This window comes from Homarus americanus, unplaced genomic scaffold (assembly GCF_018991925.1).
Source record: "Homarus americanus isolate GMGI-L3 unplaced genomic scaffold, GMGI_Hamer_2.0 scaffold50252, whole genome shotgun sequence".
In the NCBI taxonomy this organism is placed as follows: Eukaryota; Metazoa; Arthropoda; class Malacostraca; order Decapoda; family Nephropidae; genus Homarus; species Homarus americanus.
Genome location: NW_024740400.1, coordinates 10,854 through 23,780, shown reverse-complemented (window position 1 = coordinate 23,780; position 12,927 = coordinate 10,854). Strand labels below are relative to the sequence as shown.

The 12,927-nt window shown below is 44.5% G+C and overlaps 1 protein-coding gene across 1 annotated transcript; it reads left to right on the top strand.

The window, feature by feature from the left end:
* The first annotated feature begins 1,007 nt into the window (after window positions 1-1,007).
* On the top strand, window positions 1,008-2,390 carry LOC121875431. The gene has a single exon (XM_042379988.1). It carries the CDS (start codon window positions 1,008-1,010, stop codon window positions 2,388-2,390), a length of 1,383 nt encoding a protein of 460 aa, XP_042235922.1.
* The last annotated feature ends 10,537 nt before the right edge of the window (window positions 2,391-12,927 follow it).

Sequence of the window (12,927 nt, the reverse complement as noted above, 5' to 3'; positions counted from 1 at the left end):
GCCGCCATCTGGCCGCAGCCCAACTGGCCGCGGGAAACTCGCCGCGGCCGACTGGCCGCCGCGGACTGGGGGTAAACTGCAAACGCCTAATTTTGCGCTCTCAAGGCAGCTCCTTAAACCCCCACCAGCGAACGATTGATTCGCGAATGATTAAAAACAAGTCAATTCTGAATTCAACATACAAAAAAACAGTAAAACTATGTACTAAAAAATAAAATAAGAGAAACTTAGATAATAGAACTGATTCTTGTATTCTGTATTCAGTCCTGAAGATGTAATATACGAAAGCGCTTGACACTTCGTATTTTCCTTTTCCTGGTGTAGTTATTCCCGCATATATATATATATGCAAATCACTGTAGGTGATCTAGGTGCGCGGAGGGGTGAGTACAGACTAGTCTGTACTCACCCCTGAAGATGTCATATACGAAAGCGCTTGACACTTCGTATTTTCCTTTTCCTGGTGGTTATTCCTGCATATATATATATATAATCATTCTGGATGTTTCTGAGACTCGCAACAAAACTATTATATTCCTCAATCATATTTCTATTAATAATCTGAGAATGGTCATAACCCAACCCTGTCTGTTCCCCCATCTATGACCTCATCCCTGGGTTAATCCACTACCTGCGATTAGACCTGTCCTATGGCAATTTGTAATCCCTTCCCAGACCTCAGCTGACAGCTGAGGTCTTAATCCTTCAAAATCTGCTGCTCTGAAATAAAGAAAATTTTTTTAATTCTCCAAATTTGAAATTGTAATTTCCCTATTACTGAAAACGAGATTTAATATGTTGTTCCCCTAGTTGGTTCTAGTACGTGTTGATACAGAAAATTATCCTGAATAATTTCTAAACATTCAACAGCTTCTGCGTCACTCAGGTCGGACCCCGGACACACTCAGGTCAGACTCGCCCAACTCAGGTCGGACCCAACTATAATCCGAATATAAAGGGAGGTGTAACGGAAAATTATATTCAGTACATGTCAACCCCCTTCGAGAATGGCATCAGCGAATCTGTCACAGCGAGGGAAAGGAAAGTTTACAAGCGATGGATATATCTATATTTTTGACAAAGTCGGTGCTGATCAAGTCACAGAATTTTGGAGATGTGAAAAGAGGCGGCAGTGCAAAGCAAGAGTTCATGTAAAGGATGGAGAAATTGTCAAATTTATCAATGTTCATTCACACGCAGCTGACGCAGCTCAAGTGGTAAAGCAAGAAACTATTACGAAGTTAAAATCTCGGGCTGCTGAAACGGTGGAACAAACTAATCAAGTTATCAACGAATGTGTAGGAAATCTGACACAAGCATGTCAAGGAGTCCTGCCCACTCACGGTGCTCTACGCAAACTTGTGCGAAGGAAAAGAAAGGAGGTCAGAGCATATCCTGCTAATCCTACTAATCTAGAAAACCTGGTGATTGATGGTGATTTTCGAACTTATGAATCAGAAAATTTTCTTCTTGGTGACAGTGGTGATGCGACATGCAGAATTATTATATTCGGAAGGCAAAGAAATAAAACTTTACTGAAGGAATCCAAAAAATTCTTTGTTGATGGAACGTTCAAAATTACACCTCCCCTTTTTTCCCAGGTGTTTGTCATTCTTGCAGAAATGCATGGAGGTATTCATCCAGTCCTATATGCCCTACTTCCAAATAAATTACGTTCCACCTATGACAAATTATTTAGTATGATTCTAGAAATTCAACCCGAATGCCATCCTGAAGCAATCTACTGTGATTTTGAGGTGGCAAATTTCAAAAGTCTTCAGGAACATTTTCCAACTGCTGAAATTAGGGGATGTTTTTTTCATCTGACACAAAATTTACATAAAAGACTTACATCCTTTGGACTTTCTAGACAATACAATAATGATGCAGATTTTGCTTTGAGAGCTAAAATGATCAGTGCCCTGGCATTTGTACCAGTGGAATATATGACTGAAGCAATTGAAAATCTCGCTGATGAGCTACCAGATGAACTACAAGTACTTCTTGATTGGTTTGAGGACAACTATGTTGGCAGAAGAAACAGAAGGGGTAATGGCAGACGTGCTCCACTTTTTCCACAGGAAATGTGGAACGTTTATGAACGCTCCTTAAATGACGAAGACAGGACAAACAATCACGCAGAAGCTGCTCATCGAAGACTGCAAAATGAACTTGGAATGCAACATCCTACTGTTTGGAAATTTATTGGTTTGAAAACAGTCCAACGTGGAAGAGACCTATATTACGAGCAGCTGATCGCAGGGCAAGAGCCACCTGTCAAGTTGAAGAAATACAGACAAGCAGATGAAAGAATTAAAGCAATTGTCAGTACATTTGAGAGTCGAAATCTTGTAGAATATCTTAGGGGAATTGCCCATAACTTTTCATAGATTTTTGCAGTTGAATCTTGTTTTTTTTTAATCAATAAAGACATTTTAGCATACTTATTTTTTACCAACAATAATTTTACTAACAACATAACTTTTCATAGATTTTTGCATATGTACCGGGTATCTTTTATTATTTTATTCCAATAAAGTACTTCATAAAGAAATTTTAATCCTCTTTTTTTTTATCACACTTTCATCAATTTTGTCAACAAAAAGTTCCATATGGCGGCCAGTCGGCCGCGGCGAGTTTCCCGCGGCCAGTTGGGCTACGGCCAGATGGCGGCGGCCAGTTGTCCTAGACCGGCCCCATGTGCATTCAGCTGACAACATTAAAGGTAAGTGCTCAGTCACACTGTATCCATTCCTTATTATTTATTACTTTCACTGTACTGTATCCATTCCTCATTATTCATTACTTTTACTGTACTGTATTTCATTGTAGATTTTTTTATTAAAAAAAAAAAAAAAATTGTTATCTATGTCAGACTTACGACCTGGATTTGGGTCCCTAACCCCGTCGTAAGTCGGGTCTAGCTGTATATAGTACGAGAAAGGGCTCCAACAACACCGCATCTATGTTGACGAAACTGGAAACAATTTGTACACAAAACATACGGCTGGTGTGACATAGACAGAGAGAGCTTTACAGTTAATTATGACAAAGTTCAGTCTTGAAACCACTGAATATCGTTTGAAACAGATAGAGGGGGTGAGGTTCCTGTGTGTGGCCCGGCTGTACTCAAGGATCGGAGCGTAGTGGTGGTGTGTGGTGTTCAGCTAACTTAACATGGCAACTCAAGGTGATATTGTTACCATGGAGCCTAATGTGCAAGCCATCATGGTGGCGGAGCTCTCATTGGGGGAAATAAGGGACCACCTGCCTCCTAACAGGGTTCACACGGAGTTGAAGAAAGGCAAGCAACCAACAAATACTGCGGTGTTTATTGGATGGCTAATATCGACTGGAAGCTATAAAGTGGTAGACGGAACACCGCAACTTAAAGTGATGTTAAGAGAAGTCAACCCAACTGAAGAAATGGGCAGTGCATTGGAAGTGATGTTCCATGAAGACTTGGCCCTTGGTGTAGATGAGCATCTTAAGAAGATACAAGAAGACCAATGGCTCATGATATGGGGATATAGGCAAGAAAGCTCCTTGTACGTGGGAATGGAGGGCAGTGTACGAATTTTTTATGTCCCCTCCCACACCAATCCACTGCCCTACAGAAATATAATAACAATTTGGGAGTGTAGGCTTGAAATGAAAAAGCGAATGCTCTACGGCGTCGTCAGGGAAGTGGTCAAGCATCCACAAATTACGAAAATTGGATCACACCACACACTACTGTCTCTTGTAGATCCCACGTGCCTGCACCCCGGCGTCGACCAAGACGATATCATCCTACACATCTTGATCAATGATCCCGGCAAAGTAAAGCTCCGTGGCACTGTTGAGAGAGGGCAGATTATTAGGACAGTGGCAGGGTGCAGGACAGTGCCAGGGTGCAGGACACTGTCAGGGTGCAGGACACTGTCAGGGTGCAGGACAGTGGCAGGGTGCAGGACACTGTCAGGGTGCAGGGCAGTGCCAGGGAGCAGGGCAGTGCCAGGGTGCAGGACACTGCCAGGGTGCAGGACAGTGCCAGGGTGCAGGACACTGTCAGGGTGCAGGACACTGTCAGGGTGCAGGACAGTGCCAGGTTGCAGGGTGGCCGTGATCATCCCACCAAAAGAACTAATCCATCACCCAGTGGGTCGACTACACCTGCTAAACATCCCATTGTGGTGCTTGAATCGCTCTACCATCCTACAACGGCCTCGGATGTATTAGATGTCCAGCCGGGATCATATATGAAAAGATGGCACCGATGCGGCCTGATTAATGTGCCCCACGGCTTCGTTGGGCTCGACCCCAGACCCGCCATGTGTCTGGCTACCCCACAATAACAAAGGTCGTGGGCCCTAGTGTTCTGCCCTGGGTTACTCCTTGGAAGTGAATGTCCAGAGAATGGTGTAACATGTGAGGGATAATTAGTTGGAAATAATTATCCCAGGTTGGGTAGTGAACCCCTGCATATACTAGGGTCATTGTTTACGTATATGTTGAATAATCTACAATGAGTGCCATGTAATGTACCACCAGTAATGTTGTGAGTAAGAGTAAAGAAGAAGGTACTGAGTTTGCACTAAGCCCAGGAGGTGAGCCTGGAAATTATATGATTTATACAATATCTTTTCCCCCATTGATTGCATATTAATAAACTTGTTTTTAGAGTAATTCTAGGTGTATTCATTTCTCCCACAGTATTTTACCTTTATTTCCACCCAAGTGACCAGATACCAAAATTACCATACTCACGTGCCTAGACCCTCGACCATGCTACCAAAAGAATGCCCAGGCTACCAAAAGAATGTCCATGCTACCAAAGAATAGGTGACGGAACTGAGTAAGAACTAAGAGAAGTAAATAAGATGAGGGTGGTGTAGAAAAGGAGAGGGAACCGGCCCCCTCACATTGGTGGCAAGCCCAAGAATCCGCCCCCTCACATCAATAAAAGAATAGACGAGACTTTAGTCAAAATAGTCAGACAGATGATACTGCCAGAGACAATTACACTTAACATGCGAGTCAGTCGCAACAACCGTATATCGGAGGAGGATAAGAGAAGGATTATTGCAAAATACGAGACAAACAAGGATTTTCTCATCACCGCTGCTGACCTTGGCATTAAGAGAACAACCGCTTTTGGCATTGCAAGAAATTATCAGAGAAAGGGACCTGTAGACGACCCCCGTGACCGTGCAGGGAGACAATTGATGACGAATCCCTGAACTTCCTGGTGATGATGATCGAGGAAGTCCCGACAATCATCTTAAAGGAACTAAACCAGGCACTGCGAGACACCTTCCTTTCAAGGCTGCAGGTATGTGATGCTACAGTGGCAAGCGCATTAGATGGCATATGATAAGTGTAAAGAAATGCAAAAATATCCCTCAAGAACGGAATTCGCGTGCACTGAAAGATGCTCTTGTGCAGTATGCTCACTATACAGCTAGACCCCGACTTATGACCGCCGCAGATTTTTTATTAATATTTTTTATTTACTTATTTTTTTTTTTTCAAATGACACGCATTTTCTATACCGAAACGTTTCCAGTTAATGTAGTCTTCATGTATAATTAGAAAATTATGGGGGCCCCATGTGCATTCAGCTGACAACATTAAAGGTAAGTGCTCAGTCACACTGCATCCATTCCTTATTATTTATTACTTTCACTGTACTGTATCCATTCCTCATTATTCATTACTTTTACTGTACTGTATTTCATTGTAGATTTTTTATTAAAAAAAAAATAATAATAATTTTTATATATGTCGGGCTTACTACCTGGATTTGGGTCCCTAACCCCGTCGTAAGTCGGGTCTTAACTGTATATAGTACGAGAAAGGGCTCCAACAACACCGCATCTATGTTGACGAAACTGGAAACAATTTGTACACAAAACATACGTATGGTGTGACAGACAGAGAGATCTTTACAGTTAATTATGACAAAGTTCAGTCTTGAAACCACTGAATATAGTTTGAAACAGATAGAGGGGGTGAGGTTCCTGTGTGTGGCCCGGCTGTACTCAAGGATCGGAGCGTAGTGGTGGTGTGTGGTGTTCAGCTAACTTAACATGGCAACTCAAGGTGATATTGTTACCATGGAGCCTAATGTGCAAGCCATCATGGTACCAGAGCTCTCATTGGGGGAAATAAGGGACCACCTGCCTCCTAACAGGGTTCACACGGAGTTGAAGAAAGGCAAGCAACCAACAAATACTGCGGTGTTTATTGGATGGCTAATATCGACTGGAAGCTATAAAGTGGTAGACGGAACACCGCAACTTAAAGTGATGTTAAGAGAAGTCAACCCAACTGAAGAAATGGGCAGTGCATTGGAAGTGATGTTCCATGAAGACTTGGCCCTTGGTGTAGATGAGCATCTTAAGAAGATACAAGAAGACCAATGGCTCATGATATGGGGATATAGGCAAGAAAGCTCCTTGCACGTGGGAATGGAGGGCAGTGTACGAATTTTTTATGTCCCCTCCCACACCAGTCCACTGCCCTACAGAAATATAATAACAATTTGGGAGTGTAAGCTTGAAATGAAAAAGAGAATGCTCTACGGCGTCGTCAGGGAGGTGGTCAAGCATCCACAAATTACGAAAATTGGATCACACCAAACACTACTGTCTCTTGTAGATCCCACATGCCTGCACCCCGGCGTTGACCAAGACGATATCATCCTACACATCTTTATCAATGATCCCGGCAAAGTAAAGCTCCGCGGCACTGTGGAGAGAGGGCAGATTATTAGGACAGTGGCAGGGTGCAGGACAATGTCAGGGTGCAGGACACTGTCAGGGTGCAGGACACTGTCAGGGTGCAGGACAGTGCCAGGTTGCAGGACACTGTCAGGGTGCAGGGCAGTGCCAGGGAGCAGGGCAGTGCCAGGGTGCAGGACACTGCCAGGGTGCAGGACAGTGCCAGGGTGCAGGACACTGTCAGGGTGCAGGACACTGTCAGGGTGCAGGACAGTGCCAGGTTGCAGGACACTGTCAGGGGTGCAGGACAGTGGCAGGGTGCAGGACACTGTCAGGGTGCAGGACAGTGGCAGGGTGCAGGACACTGTCAGGGTGCAGGGCAGTGCCAGGGTGCAGGACACTGCCAGGGTGCAGGACACTGCCAGGGTGCAGGACAGTGCCAGGGTGCAGGACACTGTCAGGGTGCAGGACACTGTCAGGGTGCAGGACAGTGCCAGGTTGCAGGGTGGCCGTGATCATCCCACCAAAAGAACTAATCCATCACCCAGTGGGTCGACTACACCTGCTAAACATCCCATTGTGGTGCTTGAATCGCTCTACCATCCTACAACGGCCTCGGATGTATTAGATGTCCAACCGGGATCATATATGAAAAGATGGCACCGATGCGGCCTGATTAATGTGCCCCACGGCTTCGTTGGGCTCGACCCCAGACCCGCCATGTGTCTGGCTACCCCACAATAACAAAGGTCGTGGGCCCTAGTGTTCTGCCCTGGGTTACTCCTTGGAAGTGAATGTCCAGAAAATGGTGTAACATGTATGTGAGGGATAATTAGTTGGAAATAATTATCCCAGGTTGGGTAGTGGACCCCTGCATAGACTAGGGTCATTGTTTACGTATATGTTGAATAATCTACAATGAGTGCCATGTAATGTACCACCAGTAATGTTGTGAGTAAGAGTAAAGAAGAAGGTACTGAGTTTGCACTAAGCCCAGGAGGTGAGCCTGGAAATTATATGATTAATACAATATCATTTCCCCCATTGATTGCATATTAATAAACTTGTTTTTAGAGTAATTCTAGGTGTATTCATTTCTCCCACAGTATTTTACCTTTATTTCCATCCAAGTGACCAGATACCAAAATTACCCTCAACCATGCTAACAAAAGAATGCCGAGGCTACCAAATGAATGTCCATGCTACCAAAGAATAGGTGACGGAACTGAGTAAGAGTAAGAACTAAGAGAAGTAAGTAAGATGAGGGTGGTGTAGAAAAGGAGAGGGAACCGGCCCCCTCACATTGGTGGCAAGCCCAAGAATCCGCCCCCTCACATCAATAAAAGAATAGACGAGACAATAGTCAAAATAGTCAGACAGATGATACTGCCAGAGACAATTACACTTAACATGCGAGTCAGTCGCAACAACCGTATATCGGAGAAGGATTATTGCAAAATATGAGACAAACAAGGATTTTCTCATCACCGCTGCTGACCTTGGCATTAAGAGAACAACCGCTTTTGGCATTGCAAGAAATTATCAGAGAAAGGGACCTGTAGACGACCCCCGTGACCGTGCACGGAGACAATTGATGACGAATACCTGAACTTCCTGGTGATGATGATCGAGGAAGTCCCGACAATCTTCTTAAAGGAACTAAACCAGGCACTGCGAGACACCTTCCTTTCAAGGCTGCAGGTATGTGATGCTACAGTGGCAAGCGCATTAGATGGCGTATGATAAGTGTAAAGAAATGTACAAATATCCCTCAAGACCGGAATTCGCGTGCAGTGAAAGATGCTCTTGTGCATATGCTCACTATACAGCTAGACCCCGACTTACGACCGCCGCAGATTTTTTATTAATATTTTTTATTTATTTATTTTTTTCAAATGACACGCATTTTCTATACCGAAACGTTTCCAGTTAATGTAGTCTTCATGTATAATTAGAAAATTATGGGGGCCCCATGTGCATTCAGCTGACAACATTAAAGGTAAGTGCTCAGTCACACTGTATCCATTCCTTATTATTTATTACTTTCACTGTACTGTATCCATTCCTCATTATTCATTACTTTTACTGTACTGTATTTCATTGTAGATTTTTTATTAAAAAAAAAAATAAATAAAATTTTTTTATCTATGTCGGACTTACGACCTGGATTTGGGTCCCTAACCCCGTCGTAAGTCGGGTCTAGCTGTATATAGTACGAGAAAGGGCTCCAACAACACCGCATCTATGTTGACGAAACTGGAAACAATTTGTACACAAAACATACGTATGGTGTGACATAGACAGAGAGAGCTTTACAGTTAATTATGACAAAGTTCAGTCTTGAAACCACTGAATATCGTTTGAAACAGATAGAGGGGGTGAGGTTCCTGTGTGTGGCCCGGCTGTACTCAAGGATCGGAGCGTAGTGGTGGTGTGTGGTGTTCAGCTAACTTAACATGGCAACTCAAGGTGATATTGTTACCATGGAGCCTAATGTGCAAGCCATCATGGTGGCGGAGCTCTCATTGGGGGAAATAAGGGACCACCTGCCTCCTAACAGGGTTCACACGGAGTTGAAGAAAGGCAAGCCACCAACAAATACTGCGGTGTTTACTGGATGGCTAATATCGACTGGAAGCTATAAAGTGGTAGACGGAACACCGCAACTTAAGGTGATGTTAAGAGAAGTCAACCCAACTGAAGAAATGGGCAGTGCATTGGAAGTGATGTTCCATGAAGACTTGGCCCTTGGTGTAGATGAGCATCTTAAGATACAAGAAGACCAATGGCTCATGATATAGGGATATAGGCAAGAAAGCTCCTTGTACGTGGGAATGGAGGGCAGTGTACGAATTTTTTATGTCCCCTCCCACACCAGTCCACTGCCCTACAGAAATATAATAACAATTTGGGAGTGTAGGCTTGAAATGAAAAAGAGAATGCTCTACGGCATCGTCAGGGAGGTGGTCAAGCATCCACAAATTACGAAAATTGGATCACACCAAACACTACTGTCTCTTGTAGATCACACGTGCCTGCACCCCGGCGCCGACCAAGACGATATCATCCTACACATCTTTATCAATGATCCCGGCAAAGTAAAGCTCCACGGCACTGTGGAGAGAGGGCAGATTATTAGGACAGTGGCAGGGTGCAGGACACTGTCAGGGTGCAGGGCAGTGCCAGGGTGCAGGGCAGTGCCAGGGTGCAGGACACTGTCAGGGTGCAGGACAGTGCCAGGGTGCAGAACAGTGGCAGGGTGCAGGACAGTGCCAGGGTGCATGACACTGTCAGGGTGCAGGACACTGTCAGGGTGCAGGACAGTGCCAGGTTGCAGGGTGGCCGTGATCATCCCACCAAAAGAACTAATCCATCACCCAGTGGGTCGACTACACCTGCTAAACATCCCATTGTGGTGCTTGAATCGCTCTACCATCCTACAACGGCCTCGGATGTATTAGATGTCCAGCCGGGATCATATATGAAAAGATGGCACCGATGCGGCCTGATTAATGTGCCCCACGGCTTCGTTGGGCCCGACCCCAGACCCGCCATGTGTCTGGCTAATAACAAGATTCGTGGGCCCTAGTGTTGCCTGCCCTGGGTTACTCCTTGGAAGTATATGTCCACAGAGAGTGTTGTAACATGTATGTTAGGGATAATTAGTTGGAAATAATTATCCCATGTTGGGTAGTGGACCCCTGCATATACTAGTGTCATTGTTTACGTATATGTTGAATAATCTACAAGGAGTGCCATGTAATGTACCACCAGTAATGTTGTGAGTAAGAGTAAAGAAGAAGGTACTGAGTTTGCACTAAGCCCCGGGAGGTGAGCCTGGTAATTATAGGATTAATACAATATCTTTCCCCCATTGATTGCCTATTAATAAATTTGTTTTTAGAGTACTTTAGGTGTATTCATTTCTCCCACATTATTTTACCTTTATTTCCATCCAAGTGACCTGATACCAAAATTACCATACTCACGTGCCTAGACCCTTGACCATGCTACCAAAAGAATGCCCAGGCTACCAAAAGAATGACCATGCTACCAAAGAATAGGTGACGGAACTGAGTAAGAGTAAGAACTAAGAGAAGTAAGTAAGATGAGGGTGGTGTAGAAAAGGAGAGGGAACCGGCCCCCTCACATTGGTGGCAAGCCCAAGAATCCGCCCCCTCACATCAATAAAAGAATAGACGAGACAATAGTCAAAATAGTCAGATAGATGATACTGCCAGAGACAATTACACTTAACATGCGAGTCAGTCGCAACAACCGTATATCGGAGGAGGATAAGAGAAGGATTATTGCAAAATACGAGACAAACAAGGATTTTCTCATCACCGCTGCTGACCTTGGCATTAAGAGAACAACCGCTTTTGGCATTGCAAGAAATTATCAGAGAAAGGGACCTGTAGACGACCCCCGTGACCATGCAGGGAGACAATTGATGACGAATCCCTGAACTTCCTGGTGATGATGATCGAGGAAGTCCCGACAATCATCTTAAAGGAACTAAACCAGGCACTGCGAGACACATTCCTTTCAAGGCTGCAGGTATGTGATGCTACAGTGGCAAGCGCATTAGATGGCGTATGATAAGTGTAAAGAAATGTACAAATATCCCTCAAGACCGGAATTCGCGTGCAGTGAAAGATGCTCTTGTGCATATGCTCACTATACAGCTAGACCCCGACTTACGACCGCCGCAGATTTTTTATTAATATTTTTTATTTATTTATTTTTTTCAAATGACACGCATTTTCTATACCGAAACGTTTCCAGTTAATGTAGTCTTCATGTATAATTAGAAAATTATGGGGGCCCCATGTGCATTCAGCTGACAACATTAAAGGTAAGTGCTCAGTCACACTGTATCCATTCCTTATTATTTATTACTTTCACTGTACTGTATCCATTCCTCATTATTCATTACTTTTACTGTACTGTATTTCATTGTAGATTTTTTATTAAAAAAAAAAATAAATAAAATTTTTTTATCTATGTCGGACTTACGACCTGGATTTGGGTCCCTAACCCCGTCGTAAGTCGGGTCTAGCTGTATATAGTACGAGAAAGGGCTCCAACAACACCGCATCTATGTTGACGAAACTGGAAACAATTTGTACACAAAACATACGTATGGTGTGACATAGACAGAGAGAGCTTTACAGTTAATTATGACAAAGTTCAGTCTTGAAACCACTGAATATCGTTTGAAACAGATAGAGGGGGTGAGGTTCCTGTGTGTGGCCCGGCTGTACTCAAGGATCGGAGCGTAGTGGTGGTGTGTGGTGTTCAGCTAACTTAACATGGCAACTCAAGGTGATATTGTTACCATGGAGCCTAATGTGCAAGCCATCATGGTGGCGGAGCTCTCATTGGGGGAAATAAGGGACCACCTGCCTCCTAACAGGGTTCACACGGAGTTGAAGAAAGGCAAGCAACCAACAAATACTGCGGTGTTTATTGGATGGCTAATATCGACTGGAAGCTATAAAGTGGTAGACGGAACACCGCAACTTAAAGTGATGTTAAGAGAAGTCAACCCAACTGAAGAAATGGGCAGTGCATTGGAAGTGATGTTCCATGAAGACTTGGCCCTTGGTGTAGATGAGCATCTTAAGAAGATACAAGAAGACCAATGGCTCATGATATGCGGATATAGGCAAGAAAGCTCCTTGTACGTGGGAATGGAGGGCAGTGTACGAATTTTTTATGTCCCCTCCCACACCAATCCACTGCCCTACAGAAATATAATAACAATTTGGGAGTGTAGGCTTGAAATGAAAAAGCGAATGCTCTACGGCGTCGTCAGGGAGGTGGTCAAGCATCCACAAATTACGAAAATTGGATCACACCACACACTACTGTCTCTTGTAGATCCCACGTGCCTGCACCCCGGCGTCGACCAAGACGATATCATCCTACACATCTTTATCAATGATCCCGGCAAAGTAAAGCTCCGCGGCACTGTTGAGAGAGGGCAGATTATTAGGACAGTGGCAGGGTGCAGGACAGTGCCAGGGTGCAGGACAGTGCCAGGGTGCAGGGCAGTGCCAGGGTGCAGGGCAGTGCCAGGGTGCAGGGCAGTGCCAGGGTGCAGGGCAGTGCCAGGGTGCAGGACAGTGCCAGGGTGCAGGACAGTGCCAGGTTGCAGGGTGGCCGTGATCATCCCACCAAAAGAACTAATCCATCACCCAGTGGGTCGACTACACCT

What these genes read in the sequence shown, in the direction of transcription:
- LOC121875431 (XM_042379988.1), top strand. Translation starts at nt 1,008, where the DNA reads ATGGCATCAGCGAATCTGTCACAGCGAGGGAAAGGAAAGTTTACAAGC.